The sequence below is a fragment of the Setaria viridis genome, chromosome 3, assembly GCF_005286985.2.
Source record: "Setaria viridis chromosome 3, Setaria_viridis_v4.0, whole genome shotgun sequence".
Taxonomy (NCBI): domain Eukaryota; kingdom Viridiplantae; phylum Streptophyta; class Magnoliopsida; order Poales; family Poaceae; genus Setaria; species Setaria viridis.
The window spans coordinates 49,663,697-49,681,701 of NC_048265.2; the positions used below are offsets into that span (position 1 = coordinate 49,663,697).

General features: G+C 49.1%; 2 protein-coding genes across 3 annotated transcripts; one reads left to right on the forward strand and one right to left on the reverse strand.

The window, feature by feature from the left end:
- On the reverse strand, window positions 1-4,731 carry LOC117848560 (E3 ubiquitin-protein ligase RSL1). 2 transcript variants are annotated; one of them, XM_034730012.2, is made up of 5 exons: window positions 4,479-4,731; window positions 3,650-3,982; window positions 3,104-3,543; window positions 1,374-2,122; window positions 1-703 (listed from the first exon to the last, which is right to left on the reverse strand). In XM_034730012.2, exons 3-5 carry the CDS (start codon window positions 3,491-3,493, stop codon window positions 313-315), a joined length of 1,530 nt encoding a protein of 509 aa, XP_034585903.1. In that variant the 5' UTR covers window positions 3,494-3,543; window positions 3,650-3,982; window positions 4,479-4,731; the 3' UTR covers window positions 1-312. The 2 variants fall into 2 exon arrangements, with proteins under 2 accessions (XP_034585903.1, XP_034585902.1); XM_034730011.2 differs by lacking the exon at window positions 4,479-4,731 and adding an exon at window positions 4,251-4,443 and having other exon boundaries at window positions 3,104-3,982.
- Window positions 4,732-12,770: 8,039 nt separating this feature from the next.
- LOC117846824 (uncharacterized) lies at window positions 12,771-16,018 on the forward strand. The gene is made up of 3 exons (XM_034727917.2): window positions 12,771-14,225; window positions 15,192-15,313; window positions 15,432-16,018. Exons 1-2 carry the CDS (start codon window positions 12,940-12,942, stop codon window positions 15,292-15,294), a joined length of 1,389 nt encoding a protein of 462 aa, XP_034583808.1. The 5' UTR covers window positions 12,771-12,939; the 3' UTR covers window positions 15,295-15,313; window positions 15,432-16,018.
- Window positions 16,019-18,005: the final 1,987 nt, after the last annotated feature.

The window sequence follows — 18,005 nt, forward strand, 5'->3', positions numbered from 1 at the left end:
GGCATCAACTGGGCACTTGCTCATGTTGCTGATTCAATTCAACACAGATAATTCCAGGAACCTCGCAAATATATGTGGCTCACTTGAAAAAAAAATAGCAGAATCTAAACCTGCAGAGTTACAACTGGAGAACTCTTTTGCTGATGTGCACCAGAAACCAAAGTAGGTAATGCAGGGGTAAAACAGCATCAGTGTATGGAAGCATAACACTTCCCTTCTGTCAATTATCAATCAGGGACATGGAAACATATTATTCTGAATAAAACTCGGTATGTGCCATTTCTTTACTGCTATCTATAACCTTTTTTTTGTTCACTGGATGTAGTCATCGTTGTAGCTGTCGCTGATCACCGAGACAAATCGCTCGAGCCATGGCAGCTGATGGAGGTCCTTCATGGTGTCAACGATATACGAGTCGGCGCAGCGGGGTGGCGATTGGCAGGGGTTGTCTCCCAGGCTGAAGCCACCCACTAGGAACCTCTGTATGAGTGCCAGCTGCGCACGCTCCTGCTCCGAGTACCCCTCGACGGCAGCGGTTGGCATGCAGTCAAATGTGTCCCACGCCCAGATCTCGGATGCTGCTTGGCTGGATCGTGCTGCGGAGGATGGCTCAATGGCTTCATCGTCCCAGAACACACATTGGCATGTTTGTACACCGCTAGCAAAGTCAGCGCCACAGGAGTAGCAGAACTCATGCCCACACCTGCATAAGTGACAAAGTGACCTTTAGTACCTAGATAAAAAAAAATAGCACATGTATTTTTTAATCAACCATCTTTAGTGCATTCATTTTTGGGGCAACGGTCATGTGTGACGGCAACACAAAACATGCTTCACTACTTAAAAGCGGCAACACAAAATATGCAGTGTTGTTTATGCTACAAGTTTTGTATGACATCATTTTTGTCATGCAACAAATATGCAGTATTGTTTTGGGAACCAGAATCATGCAAGACCAACTGGCAATCTGAATTAAATACAAACCTTTTCAAGACAAGCAACCATGCTTTCACATTTCTACAACTAGCAGCTACCACATTTCTATTAATTTTGGAAAACTTCCAATATTGGATTTTTAGCTAAACTATGAATGCTTACAGTACACTAGACGTAATCATCGTTTCTTTATGGGTCGTAACCAGTAGCATTTGGACAACCTGACCTCGGTTCAGGTATTGGATACTTTTGACAAAACCAAGGAAACCAGGAAATAAGTACTGCTTACTGATTTAAACAACAGTATAGCTCAGTTCTATGCATAAAATTGTCTAGTTTTCTCTAGACATTCCATGCATCAGACATAAGAGGACATGTGAAGATTATCGTCTTCTAATATCTGGCAAATATGTAAAAGGCAAACATGGAGATCATACCAGCAAGTCATATGGAAGCAGCCTTGTGTTAGTTCAATCATTCGTCGACATCTCTGACAACGCCTCCACCTATTGTTTTGAGCAAGCCGATGCAAAGATAGGTCTCCAGCATCTCTTTCCTCGACAGGCAAGCTCTGGTACTCATCACAGCCCATCATGATGTGCCATGGCACTCCACAGTTGATACAGATATCTCTATGGCATTCTGGGCACTCAACACAACTGAGATCTGACTGACTTGATGAACTTGCCCGAGAAAAGTGCTGACTAAGGTCTAATAACACTGAACAGTTTGGAAAGGGACAATAAAATCTCTCCATGTCTGAGGTGCCAGCTTCTGCGAATGCTCTCTCCAGGGAATCATAGCTACTAACTGGAAGGAATGACTTACACTCACTAGCTGAAATTAGATATTTACACCTTAATTGCGGACACCTTATAGGCCGCTTTGAGGTCAGTAGCTTCTCTTCAACATATGCAGCCAGGCAATTATAGCAAAATGTGTGTGAACAACCTGTCTTGATCATCTGAGAACCTAGTTTTTCCTCACAGCAGATCGGGCAGGTGCCAACCTCATAGGGAGAAAGATACCTGATGCCTATCGCTTCTTTGGCCAACTGCAAGGGCCTCTCAAGTTCAAAGCTAGGAAGCAATATCAAATCAAAGTCTTCCAGCTTATCAACTAGTTCAAGAATCCTGTGGCCTAAAGCTACCAAAAGCTGGTCTTCAAGAATTTCAGCTTCTGCTATCTGTCAGAACAAAAGCCAATAAAAAGACATGCCCAGTTATCAAAAGATGCACAGATGTCAAGTTGATGCACATACACAAGGGAAGGCAACTGAACTGAAATTGCATGACGGTTAGTGAGTACTCTTTAGGTAAGGGGACCAAATTTTAATGAAAAGCGTATAAAACCGCAAAATACATACAGTTAAATGTTCAAAAGCGTAAGCAGCAGCAAAATTAGAAGCACGTGGAGCATACAGCTGCGAGTCCTTGCATATTCACCACCATTCAAGCATTTTAATCATCTCAATTCAAGTCAATGTGTTCTTGAGTGTAAAGTTTTAATACAAAAGTGCTCAACCAGTAGCATTTGTACACATAGCCGATTAGCCATTGGACTTGCCAACAGCATGACTATATCCTATGAGCCTATGCCTGATTGAATTGGTTAAATAACTAATTTGGGGTCAGCCAATAGCTCCAGAAACAACAGCAACATAGACAATTACTATATGCATAATTCATTCGTATATATAAAATTATGCACTTTCAAAGCTGAAGAAAGATTGATTTGCACCCACTCACCACTTATCAATGCAAATTTAGAATCTGTGTGCTCGTTTTGAATAGCATGTTTACAGGCATCAGGCCTATGAAATCTCCAAACATAAAGCACACTATGCGAAGTCCTATTGCAGCAAGTAATACTTCAACGAGCTGACTGAAAGTAGATGCACTTCGAAGCTGATGAGGGATTGATTTGCAACCACTCACAACGTAACAATGCAGATTTAGAATCTGTGTATTAGTTTTTTTTAAATAACGTATCTAAGACATTAAGAGTCCCAGTCAAGCCTATGAAATCTCCAAATATAAAGCACAGTATGCAAAAAAAATCGTCTTATTGCAGCAAGCAATACTTCAATGAGCTGACTGAACTAGATGCACACTTCACCAATTCTGCACAAGCAATCAATTATGAGAAGACAAAAGGCTCTTCTTACCTGAAAGTATAGCTTCTCTGAGTTGGTGAAGGCGAAGATCTTCCTTATCCCATTCTGCAGCGCCACCAGCAGGCCATCCATGAGTGCCAAGTGCTCAGCCACCAGCTCCTCCACATAGAAATCCAGCTTCTTCTGCACCTTGAGAACAGGCACTCCTGGCGACCTCTCCATCACCACTCCAATCCCAGACAATTTCTTCCCCTCTGCCTCAGGGCTTGACACGCCCTTGAAGAACAGGCGCACTGAGGTCTCATCGAGCTCCCCCTTTGTGACACCGGCCGTGAAGGACTCCTCGGTGTCCTCCCACTCCTCCTCATCCCCACAGCAGCTCCTGAAGTCATCTTCCCCCCTCGAATTGCCAGCGCCTGCCTCAGGTATCCTCTCCTCCATCCTCAAACAATGAATGACGAAATCCCCGCAACCAATTGAATCAGAATGTCCTTCCAACCCCAATTCCAGCAGCAATCTCCATCAGTAAGGGCACAAGCAGACAGCAAGGAAGCAAAAGTTCCCACCAAACGAGCCCTTTTGAGCTGAGGACCTCACCTAATCCCAGCCCCGCGAAGGTGGCCTGTTCCTTTTTGCCGCAACTACTCCCGGGCCAGCACCAGTGGCCTACCTACTAGTGCAGTGACAACCCCACAGCACAGATTGGGCGCTCCGGGATTTCGGGTCAGAAATTGATGGAGGAAACGGCCAGGAAGCACCAGACGGAGCTCCAGAGCGCGAATTCCAGAGCAGCGATGGCGAAATTGGCCGGGACGGCGACCAAATTGACCCAGACGCTGGAGCTCTCCCCGATCCTCCAGTTCCTCATACGTGGCCGGCTCGGTAAGCACTCGTAAGGGGGGGAATTCACCACCACGAGGTCCTGTTCTTCTGCGAGAAAGAAAGGACAAGGGGTGAATTTTGAGGACTTGCACACGACAAAAGCTGCAGCAGGTGAATCGACTGGAACTCCTAAAATCAACGAACAAAATTCAGCGAAAGTAATCGAAAAAGAAAAAGAAAAAGAAAAATAGAAGGAGACATCACGCGCGGGCGCATCTGCCGGCAATTTCGCCCAAAAACTCCCCGCGAACAGATCTATGAAACGCCCAAGAAGAAGGCGAAATTTGGGTCCAAATTAAGGGCAGGAAAAAATCACCGGCGTCAAGAGAAACGCCCTCGCGGCTGCTGCTGCTCTTGAACCAAGGAAAAAAAATAAACGATTTTCCTGAGAAAAGACGGTAGGGTGAAAGGAAAAAACGCGGGGCGAGGAGAAGTGCGAGGCAATCGGCTCCCCCCGGGGGCAGGAGGAGTGAGTGAAGCCGGATTTAGAACCTCGCGCGCGAAACAGGGGAGTGGGGAGAAGACCGGGGGGAGGGGAAATCACCTCGTCTGATGACCGGGGAGGGAGTCACGTCGATGGATGGATGGATGGATGGATGGATGGATGGAAGGGAGAGGGCCTGACCGCCGCCGGGCCGGGTGGCCTCGGTGAGGAGGAGGAGGTGCGGGCGTCGCAAATGGGGACAAAGATGGGAGCTTTTCCGGCGGCGGTGAGGTGAGGGGGAGGAGACAGGTAGGAGAGGTGCCTTTCCTGCGGCAGGGGGCGAAGAATTTATTCCTCCCAGGCTCCCTCCTACCGTTCGAGAGGAGTGGCGTTAAAGCAAGCGCCCGTCGTAATTATTCCTCCTCGCAGACCGCAGGAAGGCCTGCTAGTGGGCCGGGTTGAAGTGGGTGGCTGCCTGCAGAAGCAGCTGGCCTTGGGGCCTGGGCGGTGGCCGGTGGGCTGATTGATTGATCGGGAGGCCCACGTGTCAGTGACAGAGAGCCATGGCAACGGGACGGGACGGGGCGTCGCGGCGCGGCTGCCACAGTGCACACCGTTGCAGCGCTGAGGCGGCCGACTCGGTGGGTTGTTGACACAGGCAGCGGTAGCGACGGCACAACCACCTGCTCTTCGTCTCAATTCCCAATTTTGACACTACGTAAAAAAAAGATTCTCCATCATATCAAACTTGCATTACATGTATGGAATACTAAATGTAGACGAAATTAAAAATTAATTGCACAGTTTTGTTGTACTTTGCGAGACGAATCTTTTAAGCCCAATTAGTCAATGTTTGGACAATAATTCAAAAATACAAACGAAACGCTACAGTGTGCTACAGTGCTGTAACAGTAATTTAGCACCTCCAAACTTTAGCAACTAAACAAGATCTCAACCTCATCGGTCATCACCATCATCATCTCCCTCTCATGCTCCAGAGGAGGAAGAAGAAGGATTAACAGTGTGCAAGGAATCACAAGGAGTCTACTAGTACAGTACCGTACCAAAGATTATGGAATCATTAAGCACTGCCACACCTGTAAAACACTGTCTGCCCTGTAATAAACAAGAAGTTAGTACTGGTTGCTTTTTATTGGCTCGTACGTTGCACTGTTCATGGCATTGGCACTTTGGCAGGCCAGGTTGGTTTGCAGGCTGTCCCTGAAGCTGTTACTCCCGTCATACCGTCAGCAGCTAGTGATTCGCCAGGTCCCTGTCTCTCCCGATCCGCCGCTAGATCTCTGCCATTAGTCATGAGTACGTGTGCATTTTGTCAATGGCGTGCATAAACCAGCAAGCATTTGATCGATGTAATCTTCCTATGAATTGCAATGAGAATGTAAGGGTCACTCTCGGAAATGAGCTCGGAATTCCAAAACCACACAGAAGAAAGTTGAGCTTGAGGCTTTGGGGGGCCCAACCGCCGCCTGCCTCAATCTTATCACCATATGTATCTCATCGCTAGCGACGTGAGCGACGGAGATTCTCCGACTGATCGATTGCAGGACCCCTGCCCTTGTCATTCCGTGAGGCCACGACGAAACGGCCGGTCCATAGATGCTGCAGTGTACTTTACTCATAACAATGCCGCACTCTACTGACGAATTTTTTAGATGGCACTGACATTATAACACGCATGCGTAATGTTGGTTTCTCTTCTGATGATGCGTATTATGCGTCGTGTCGGCTGCTACAAAAACAAGTGCTTTGCACGTGCACGTTGCATTGTGTCAGTCAATGCAGCAATATCGTTACGGATACTCCCTCACTCCGTTTCAAATTATAGATGATTTTAGATTTTCTAGATTTATACTAGATCGTTTTAACTTTTCTAAATTTCAAATTTTAGATTTTTAACTAATCAGTAATCTAGACAAAGATATGCACCTAACAAAGCGAAAACGACCTAAAATTTAGGAGGGAGGGAGCACTACATATTACTGATTAGGAAACCATAACATAACCCACACTACTAGAAAAATAACCTCTCATCCCGAAGGTCAGTACCGGTCACTTTTTTGACTTGGTACTAATGTTAACTTTAGTACCGGCCCTAACAGATAGCCCCCAGGGGGCCTCCCTGATCCCCTTTAGTACCCGATACTAAATCCCCCCTCCCCCGCGCTGCTCCTCCGTGCGGTGTTCTTATCTTATCTCGTCGTCCGGCCCCTCCCTCCACGCTCTCTCACTCTCTCTCCCACGCGCTCTCCCTCCTCTATCTCTCTCCCTCCCCTCCTCCTGCCTCCCCTCCGCTCGCCCCTCACCGGCGGTGAGGAGCGGTGGCGGGGTGAGGTGAGGTGGCGGTAGTGGGCTGGGGCGGCAGCGACGGCGCAGGAGGGGCGCGGCGGGGCGGAGGGGGCGGGGCTGGCAGCGAATTTTTTAAAAAAAAATTAATACCCTTTAGTATTGGTTATTTCAACCGATACTAAAGGGATCCCCCTCTAGTACCAAATTGCTAGTACCGGTTGCACAACCGGTACTAAAAGGGTTCTGGATCGGTGCTAGAGCTGTTTTCTCTAGTAGTGCCATGCAAGCGTGCATGGAAACAAAAAGGAAAAAAAAAAGAAAAGAATCACTTGCTTGCGGTTGGCTCCAAAACACTTGCATATATAATTGAACAGCTCCATTCGAGAAGATGAATGAATGAATACACGTGACAACAGTATGGGTAAGATTCTTTCCTTCCGTGGCGTGGAGTGGAGCGTGGAGACGGTTGGGCTGCAGAGAAAAGAGATGCACCGGAACAGAGCAAACACGCTGCAGGCTGCGTTCAGCACAAGGAGACAAGGGAAGGGTCAAACACGTGGCGCGGATGGTAGGTACCTACAGGCTACAGTTACCTCCACTAGCCCCCTCTTCTTCTTTTACCACACCCACCGTTCGAGGCGTTGACAGTCACTAATCATATTTTTCACTCATGTTAGGATCCGATCATGCATGGTTGGCAGCACGTACAATTCCTACTACCATTCCTGTCTAGTTCAATTGTGCAGCACGTACAATGTCCAAACACAGGAGAGCTCTGGATTGGACGATGAAGAAGAGGCATTATTGGCGGCAGGCCGCAGGCGTACGTTCATTGCCGTGATGCATGGGGTTAGGAAACTTTTTCATGCATAACAGTAAGGTGCATGCGCTCCTGGTTGGACCGACCAGCCCCACTCACCGACACACCTGGCCCCACCAAGCTGCTCAATAATGCTACTTATCAGTAGTACTGTCCCAGAGATTATCAAATCATCATTAGACACTGTCAGTCAGCAACACCTGCTAATAATGCTTCATGTATCTTCAATTTCTTTGTTCCTGCACCCACACATGATGACACGAACACACTGCAGACTCGCTCCCCCTCGCTCAAGATAATAGCACAAACACAACCACATGCAGCATCGCCTAAACAAAAACGAATAAACTAAACAGAAGCAGCCAGCAGGATTAGTAGTCAAGCAACCTTAGTATACAATTATGGTCATTTTGCTACCAACTGACACGGGCAGTGATATGATGATGCGCAGCATAGTTAGGGGGCCAGGTGTCAGTGAGCAGTGAGTATGCTTAGTTTCCAAGCGACCTCTTGCATTGCATCGGGCGTATCTGCCGTGCATGTGTGGTTGTGTACGTGTGCATCACTACAAGAAGGATGTTACGATTTGGACGGTGGCACATGCATCGGAGCCGTGCTTAACCCGGCAAAGATTTGATCCATGCAATCACCATCATCTAAATGCATCTAGGTGCCACATAATTGAGGTAACCGAAGAGATCACTGCATCTCGTATGCCATCGATGCCAGCCTCCACGACTGGGCTATCTCTTGGGCTATCAGCGCCCCGCCGGCCACGGGCACCAGCAGGGAGATCGAGGAAGTCTTCCGCGACGAGTTCCGGCTGCGCTGTCGTCACCAAGCATCACCCAGGATCGCCGCCGGGCACACCAAAAGTACCAGAAATAGTCCTTCTACATGTGCACTAATTCACATGTAGATTAGAAGATCACCTCGTCAGGACTTCTACACCTAGCCGGTCAGACCGGTCAGGCCGGTCCTCGCAGGAGCACCGCGAAAACCTACATCCACCATCTCGGGAGGGATCCCGTCAGAGATAGCGAACCTAGGATTGCTCTGAGGTCAGCAGGTCACTCAGAACGTTCTCAACCGCCGTCGAGATGAAGGAGGAAAGCAAAGGGGTTGGAAAAACTAGGGTTTGGAGATAAAAAATGTAAAAGATATGTTTGTTGATTGGGTGGTGCCCCTCAATCGGACAGGGCCCTTTATATTTATAGTGTGAGAGGTCTTTTCCCGTAAGAAAGTTCCGTTTCAACTCCAATTCGGTCAAGACTCTGAGATTCGTCTCGGACTCCCGGTTTCACGCGTGGGGGGCCGTAGCACGCGCGGATGCGTTCCCATCCGGGACTTCGATGACGTACGCGCCTGTGCCAGGGATTGCACCGAGCCCGCCTAGGACCCCTTCGACTGAGCCGACCGCGCCAGCGACCGCTCCGACTCCTCGGACCGTCCATAGAGACCGATCTGACCGGCTGATCCAGCCTAGTCAGCATTGCTGCCACTTTTTTGCTAACACCTTCCTTATCAGATGCAAGCACCGACACGACTGCGAGCGGGCAACCAACCTGGGCTTCGTGAAGAGACATGGCATCGACATCCGCTTCGTCAAGTGGCGGAGCTTGCGCACGCACGGCCAAGGGCATCTCCATGCTCTTTCGTGTCAAGCTCTGGCTTGACGGAGTGCCCAGGCACGCGTGGGATGCGGACATCGTCAAGCGCGTAATTGGGAGGCGTCGCTCGCTGGAGAAGGTCAAGACCGACCTCATCTTTCCGGCGGAGACAAAGGTGATCCACCTCTGGGCATGGACTGCCAATCCGTGCCTGATTCCAAAGAGAGTTTGGCTCATCATCGCAAGCAGAGCTAAAGATCCGAAGCTTTCGTCAGTGATGGTGAGAGAAACACCAGCGGAGCACTGGCAGCAGGGGCGCCAGTACCCAGTGCTACTTCACCTGGAGGAAATACACGACTACACCATGGCCACAGTGGATGAGCATGGCGTGTTCTCACCCGCCAAGCGTCGTCTCCCCCCGTGGCACCTGGGCGTTCTTGATGGTGAACCGGCGCCAGCACCAGCGGTGGAGGCCTTCCCAGATTCACACTGGGACCGTGCAGATGATGGCAACTACAGGGGCGACAGGCGCTCTGATGGCCGTGAGGTCAGGCGCTCACGCGGGCGCTACCACAATGACCATCCTGACTTCGAGCGCTTCGACCGTCACAGTGCAGCACTTTGTTGGAAAGGAACAATTGGATCAGGGACCTTGAGCTGCGTCACATATGGGCAGGCATTTCAACTTGGAACTTCATCCGGCAAACTGGCAGAACCTGAATTCGCTCGCTGCAGCGGTGGTGGGAGGACGACAGAGCAACGATGGCAGCAGCTTGCTCTTTGTTTTGGGCCTACTAGATAGAGCAGGAGGACATCATATGATGGGCCTCGATTTGACCCAACAACATGATGGATGCTGTCTGTGCTGCTGCTTCGTAGGCCGGACTCGCCGCAGCAAACAGCCCAGCACGGCCTACTGGGGAACTTCGTGCTGACCTGTCCCAAGGACTGGCAGTCTCACGGACTCACGGTAAAGGTAAATTAGCTGCTGCAGGATCGTGAGGACGTGTTTGATCCTTGAGCTAAAGTTTAATTCTTATCACATTGAATATTCGGATACTAATTAAGAAGACTGAATATGAGCTAATTATAAAACTAATTGTAGAAGCATTGGACTAATTCGCGAGACGAAATTATTAAGCCTAATTAATCCATCATTAGCAAATGGTTACATTAGCACTACATTTTTAAATCATGGATGAATTAGCCTTAATAGATTCATCTCGTGAATTAGCTTCCATCTGTGCAATTAGTTTTGTAATTAGCCTATACTTTTAATTAGTATCAAACATCCGATGTGACGGAGGCTGAAGTTTAGCCCATGTGAAACAAACACCCCCCAGGCATCATGCTCATGCAACATTTGCTGCTGTTCCTGTTCATGGTACCAACAAAAACATTTTGCATTTTATGTTACATCAATGTGATCAACTATCATTCTTTTTGCAAGCAGTCCTGTCCAAACCAAAAAACAAATCCAATTGTTCCAAACTATGGAACACCAAGCGGTAGCCAGCGCCCGCAAGCTTGGATATCCGTGGCTCTTAGGTCCCGTTTTGTTTCCCTCCATCAGGATTGAATAAGTTGGATTACGGTCCAAAAGCTAACTTTTTCACATTATTTGCGTGGAATCATGTAGAAAAAAAGCACGCATACGACGTTGTAGTTTCTTCAGCAGCCTGAGGTGCGAAGTGACGGCTGTTGCTGCAGCGCGGGGAGCGACAGTGGCAGACCCCTTTTTTTCTCATTCTTGGCCTGCTCCACATCCTCCGGCAGCAGCGTCGCCCAGTACCAGTACGGCGCCAATGAATGGATCGGAACAGCCGGAGTGGCGGGGCAGAGCGAGAGCCGAGAGAGAGAACGACAGATCGATCTGACCGGTGATCAAGAGGTCGAGACCGTGGCTGCTGGCTGGCCTGCCGGACAGGGCCGGCGTGCGATCGATCTAGCGAGCGAGGCGCCCGACGGCCGACGCCGGCGCCGCCTCAGCCCTCACCCACCGTGCCGGCGAGGCCGCGCTGCGTTCGGCTCCGGGTCCGGTGAAGGAGCAGCAGGAGGAGCAGGAGCCAGCTGCCCCAGCCCCGTCGGCAAACCCCGACCGTCCCCAACCGCAGCAGCAGGCACGCAAGCAGGTGCCCCACGGCTTCCGTGGTTTTCATCAGCCGAGACGGATGGTCCCCGACAGCGAGCGGGCCCCGTACCAGCAGCAGCCACGCCATGATGAGCCACGGCTAGCTGTTGGCTGCCGCCCGTACGCCGCGCTCCACCACTCCCACGTCTCCACCCCCGCATCTCGTACTCGATCTGTCTCTCTCTAGATCTCGGCACAGCGATCCATTCCTGTCGACCTCTCTCCTCTGTTGGATGAACCAGGTGAGCCCTGTTTAGTTCACACTAAATTCCAACTTTGACACTATGTAAAAAGAAGATTTCCCATCATATCAAACTTGCGGTACATGCATGGAGTACTAAATGTAGATGAAATTAAAAACTAATTGCACAGTTTTGTTGTACTTTGTGAGACGAATCTTTTGAGCCTAATTAGTCAATGTTTGGACAATAATTCACAAATACAAACGAAACGCTACTGTGTGCTACAGTGCTGGCGCAGTAATTTTAGCACTCTAAATTTTGACAACTAAACAAGACCTGAGTCCGGTCGAGGTGGGGCTTTTCCCTTGGTTGTGAGTGAAACAGTGGACCAATCCATCCTGCAGACAAAGGGAGGGAGGCCGGCGGGGAAAGGGGGAACGAACGATGCATTGCTGCTTTATAGCCACCATGCATGCCACGTCAGGTGCTATGGGGGGTGTTTGGCTGAGCTTCAAATAAGCTGCAGCCGCTTATTTGAACAGTAAAAACAGAGAGAGCTGAAAGAAAAAAAAAAGCTAGCTGAACAGCTGCTACTGCTTATTATGGCTGATTCGAACAGGCCCCATCTTTTACTTTCCAGCTCGTATATATTTTTTTTCCTGCTAGTAAAACTCGCATCTTGTTTTTGGTTTCTACTTTTTTTTTCTCGACGGCAAGGGCATGCGGCACCGGTGCCTGGTTACACGTGTACAACGGCAGGTTGCAGCCCAACACACGACGAACGCGGTTTATTTAACTTGGCACGCACGCATTTATTTAAACAAATTTTATCCCCATTCTAGCTATGACGTACTACGTAGCGGCCAAGAAAGCATAGGCCTTGGCTGGTGACCGTTGACTTGACTGCTAGCGCAAGGCGAGCCATCAGCCATGCCCATGGAGTCCATCCATCGGGGTTGGTCAAGTCAACGACGACGCTACCTGCCCAGCCCAGCCCAATCCGTTGGTCTGAAACGTTTGCTGCCGGGGATCCAAGGGCCCTAAAAAAAACAAGAAGAAAAAAGGAAATGTTTGCCGGTGCTCTCGGAGGCAGCAGGCGCGCAAGGATGCCAAATCGGACGGCAGCCTCCAGATCAGGGGCCGTGACGTCATCCCCCGAGATCCGATATCTCTCCAATTAAGATCCTGTCAGATAACTAGATCGCGTGATATCCCGAGTATTTTCATTTTCCTTCGCTCAGGAAAAGAATGGCCACGCGGCCCCCTTCCTCTCCCACTGACATGCGGGCCCGCGGTAACAAACATCCTCCAAACTGCCCCTAACGAACCGGCCACGATCCCCGCCGCCTCCGCCTCCGCCTCCGCCTCCCCCTCCCCCTTTCCCCCATTCCCCCTTCCCGTGCTATTTAAAACCCCTCGCCGCCTTCCGCCGCACCCAACCGATCCGATCCCCTCCCCTTCCCCCGCAACCACCGCCGATCGCCCAAACCCTAGCAAGTAGCAACCCAAGCAAGCGGCGCCGCCGATCGCCATGGACTCGGACCAGGAATCCTCCAGCGACGATTGGGTCGTCCTCGACTCCTGCACCTCCTCCGACGACGACGACCGCGTCCTCGCGCTCTCCTCCGGCTGCGGCACCCCCTCCTCGGGCTCCGCCACCGACTCCGACTCCGACGCCGACACCACCAACATCCCCAACCCCATCCTCGCCGCCGCGGCCGCAATCGCCGCCACCGCCGCCGCCGACGACGCCGAGGGCGTCTACGCGCTCTCGGACGCCGAGGACGACGACGCCTACCCACCCCCCTCCCCGCCCCTCCCCAAGCCGCTCGCGGGCCTCTTCCACCACACGCTCGCCCGCTCCGTCAGCTACGTCGCCTTCGACCCCGTCCCCGGCGCCGCCGACGCCCACCACGGCGCCAAGCAGCTCGTCCCGGACCCCACCTTCTCCGCCCTCATCAGCGGCGACGCCGGCGTCGCCGCGCTCGCCTCCAACCGCGGCCTCGTCTGCCTCCGCGGCGCCGCCCGCGGGGTCTACTACGTCGCCAACCCGCTCACCTTCACGGTCGCCCGCCTCCCCCGCCCCAACCTCGACCACTTCGCCAAGGGGGACCCCGCCGTCGTCATCACCTTCGACCTCGACAACCGCGACGACGAGGAGGACGAGGAGAACGCAGCCACCGCCGCCGACGACGGCCGCCGATTCTACCGCCACTACCACGTCGTCGTCGCGTTCCACCTCGGGGACGGCATCTACGCCTTCGATTCGTTCTCGTCGAGGACGTGGGGCTGGACCGTCGGCACCGGGATCGTCGCCGCCGAGACCGTCGTGTCGTCCTCTGGGGTCGGCGCACTCGGGTGCGCGTTCTGGCGCACCACCATGGGCTTCTTCCTCTGCTACGAGCCCGTCTCGGGATGCGCGGACCTCGTCCCCGCGCCCATGGAGGTGCTCCAGTGGCCCAACTGGGAGCTCGGCGAGATGGAGGGCAAGCTCTGCGCCACCTGCATCGGCGAGCGTGTCAGCGCCGTCGTCATCCTCTGCCTCGACTTCGCGCGCCGCAACTCCGACGGCGCCGTCGCCTGGACTCTGGCCGGACACTTCGAGGGAGGCTGCCTCTGGGGACGCCAGGGCGTCATGCTGCTTCGATCGCAGGGTAAGGCCGAGGTCGTCATGTGGGACCCCAGTGCCGAGATGGTCGTCGCCATGGACCTCGAAGGGCGCACCACGCGCACCATCACGTTCATCCCCCCAGGCACCGGATACTGCGCAGATTTCATCCCCTACGTCAGCACATTGGCCGCCGTCTCTGCATCCGGGTAAAACTTCCATCCATCCGACTCCCTGCATTTTCATCCTGCACTATGTTTGGTCGATCAATTGAATGTCTAGATTCCTGCTTGCAGACTAGTTTCAGCAATTTCAGTGTTGGTTGATGAACGGGGTCATCTGAGTTTGGTAGTTACAGGATGCGGACACCATCTGGAATAGTATGATTGTTAGATTTTAAAATCCAGTCCATGCAAATGGTACCCGTGAATTCAATTTGGTGCGTGTTTGGCTTAATTGCATCAGCTACTAAATCATGTAACAACTGCTGTCGAATGAAACTGCATTGGTCCCAATTAGAATCTTGTGCTGCAAATTCGGTTTTGTCTGCTCATATAGGCTAGGTAGCTTGCTCTATCTGTCAATGAATTGATTAGCTTTCATTCACATGCTGTGCTCCTTTTGGTAGGCTTTTATTAAATATTTTCTGTTGGTTTTTACTATTACCCCTGTTGTTAAAATGAGGGGAGAGTTCCAGTTTGTCTTGTATTTTGGTCTAGTTAACCAGTCTAGTAAAACAGAAAACCTGTCTGCAGTGCACAAGCAGAGTGTCTTAACAACTCTTCTTTAACATAACATGGCAACAAATGATGTTATTTGATCTCATTGTAAAGTAGGGTACTTCTGTCCATATTCCTGCTTTGCCTTTGGTTATAGTATCTTCGATTGGCTTTCGAGCTATCAGAATTCAGAAATAGAATTCAGAAATTAAGATGTGTTGGTTTCGTACTTAGGTGCTCTGAATTTGGATGATGGTTTTCAGATTTCGCAGAAAATATTGTGACATTGTGGCATTTGATATTTTATTCATATATGATGTTATAATGCACTTTTGGCTGTAATTGTTAAAAGAGCAATTTCATCCTTTCCAGCACTGCATGTCCAATAGTTTATATATCATGGCTTAATAATTCATTAACTAGAGTTGGGTTGCTTTTATGTTTTTTCTTGTCCAGTAATGGGTCGCGTGCTGAGCCTAGGACTAAATCTACTAATGAGGCTGGAGCAGCGTATAACGCTAAATCTACTAATAAAGCAGGTGATGCTGAGACATACTAGAGTTGCAACAGCTAAATCTGTAAGTATCTTTACCCTCTGAAAGAACCTCAAGAATCTATACTTATATCTTTTTTTTTTATTAGCATGTATTGCGCCATTCCATCTGAGTTATGATACCATTGTAACGTCGGCTGCAGGTACCAAACCTGGAATGATTCTTTGATACTAAGGAATAATGAAGCTTCCAGATGTGTGCAGCGCATAAGAGAAGCAAGAAGCAGCATTCTTTGAAGCAGTTTTGCCTGCTAGTATCTCTCATGCATCTTTTGCACTGTCTAGTTGTGGTAAAAACCACGTACTAGCTAGCTCTCTTAGTGTACAAATGTAGGGTTAAGCCGGTCTGTCAAACAGTAAGTCCAAAACTGGTTTAGCTAGTAAAAACGCGGGTGGAACTAATACGTCCTCTTGTGGTGTGACAGTTCGAACTACGACTTGGTTCTTTTTGATGCGGTTGTTTCTGATGTGTTTGCCTTTCCTATTTGACTTTTTTTGTTTATACTGCGCTGTGCCTAGTTCGTGCAGTATTCTGCTAGTGTTGGCTATTTTTGAACTCTCCTTTGCAGCTTCAATCTGCTTGAGTTTTTGTGTTTTGTAGAGCAGGAGGATGGCATTGTCAAATTAAATTCGTTCATTGAACTTTTTAGTACCACTAGATTGGTGTACTTGGAATTGTTGCTGTTTTAGAGAATATAAGATGGGAGTGCAAGATCTTTTGTTGGTTGCATACTGGTATTGCTTATGTTTGCCATTCAGTTAAGAGCAGGCAGTTGAATCTTGTGAAAATGGTCCTACTGTTCTTGTGAATTTTTGCCCTGTTCGCTTCAGCTTATTTAGCCGGCTTATCAGCCACCGAACAGTGTTTTCCTCTCACAACAAATCAGCCGTTTCAGCTTTTCAGCCGGCTTATAAGCTAAAGCGAACAGGCCCATATAATAAAGCTCCTATACCTTAGTCATCTCCGGCTTGTTTCACCACGTAAAAGCTCATGAACATAGCTGCTAGTATATCTGATACTGATGATATCCCAGTCACCTGAGTCCCCTTTTGTTTTAGCAGTATCAGTATGCAATTGTAGGGGGCACTGCGTGTCCTCGAAGCCTAAAACTTATGCTCCTCGTAATAGCATCCCTGAATATTACAAAAGAAGCTGTGTGTTTATGCTTATTTAGAATAAAGCATTTATATAAACAAAAATATTTTGTTGGAACGTGGCCAGAAAGTACCAAGTGACCATCCTATATTAATGAAGCCATTTGTAAAGCTTATAAAGCCATTTGTAAAGCTTATAAAGGATCTCAGAAAAACTGTGTATGCGCTCATCCCGAACCAAGAAAGAATTTGTGTATTTAATTTTCAGAGTTATACTACAAACAGAAGAACTCTGAAGGACAAATTATTTTCACCGGAGTTCTTATTCTGAGTTCTATCAAATGGTATTGCCCCCTTTTTTTTTCCCTCCTGGGACAGAAACTTATTACCCTCTCACTCATTCACAAAAGGAGATGACATTGCAATCCATCAGAAAAATTAAGTGCAATCAAAATTCTAACTGTTGGGCATGATTAAACAAAAAAAAATCACGCATTTAAAGGGTCTATCTGGTTTAGATAAGATCACTACAACTGCAGTGTTTCAAAACAATGGTTATTTCATACATTGAATTGTTGGTTCAAAACACAAATATGTGTAAAATTACAAATGAAATAAAGATATTTGCATCAAGATACCTCTTTCTCATGAACAGTTCCTAGAATTTGACATCTCACAATTAATCGATTGCCTAAGCAAATAGCATTTGACATCCCAGAGCCGCCATATGCTTGGCTCCAGCCTGAACCCACAGCTGACCTTCCTTGACGATGATGTTATGTAGCGTACATTCAAAATGACCAGTGACGCCCTTAGTTGATGCAAAATGGGCAGGTATGCATGGATACCATTTGCATAACCAGAACAAACCTATTATACATAGAACAGCACAAACCAATTCAGAGGTGCAACCACGGATATACGTATCAAACAAACAAACAAACAAAAACAAGCATGCTCAGATAATGACATTCACCAACAGTAATGAAATTGCTCAAAAAAACTGCACTGAAAATCACATTGTGCCCAGAACAGCAAAAGCCTAAGCCTAACCATGTTCAGAAAACCGTAACTAACAGGTTCAGAAAACACCATTCGTACACCAATACTGAAATTGCTGCACTTTCAAAAGCTAGGCTGCATTACTGCAAGCAGGCATGCTCAGTGGCCGAACATACATTCCAAACTACCAATCACGCTTGCACTGGCAATCACACTATGCCCAGAAAAGCCAAAGCCCAACCATTCACACTACCGATCACGCTTTCATAATAGAAGTTTGATACTTGATGTATTACTATAAGAGGATTACAAGTGCTTTGTATGCCAATACCTATTTTGATTGTTTCATTTGTATCATCAAATATCACCGTAGCGTTAGCACGGGCACCATACTAGTTAGTTGATTGGAAACGCTCTGAATTGTGCAGATGTGCAACAGCACCCTTCACAGTCTCGGAGAACGAACTCCGGGTTGCAAGACAGGCCACGGGTAGCAAATGATGGTCACACACATCACCCATGGGCAAACTCATTCCCAGCCAACATACAAACATGTAATGAGCATGCTGTTCTGCCGCTCCGCCCGCAGCTCTGCCGCTGGCCTCGAGGTGTTCCGGCCT

What these genes read in the sequence shown, in the direction of transcription:
- LOC117848560 (XM_034730012.2), bottom strand. Translation starts at nt 3,493, where the DNA reads ATGGAGGAGAGGATACCTGAGGCAGGCGCTGGCAATTCGAGGGGGGAA. An exon ending in CAGAGAAGCTATACTTTCAG is followed by an intron (nt 2,123 to 3,103) that starts GTAAGAAGAGCC and finishes TTGTTCTGACAG; the next exon opens with ATAGCAGAAGCTGAAATTCT. An exon ending in TGCTTCCATATGACTTGCTG is followed by an intron (nt 704 to 1,373) that starts GTATGATCTCCA and finishes TCACTTATGCAG; the next exon opens with GTGTGGGCATGAGTTCTGCT.
- LOC117846824 (XM_034727917.2), top strand. Translation starts at nt 12,940, where the DNA reads ATGGACTCGGACCAGGAATCCTCCAGCGACGATTGGGTCGTCCTCGAC. An exon ending in GCCGCCGTCTCTGCATCCGG is followed by an intron (nt 14,226 to 15,191) that starts GTAAAACTTCCA and finishes TTTCTTGTCCAG; the next exon opens with TAATGGGTCGCGTGCTGAGC.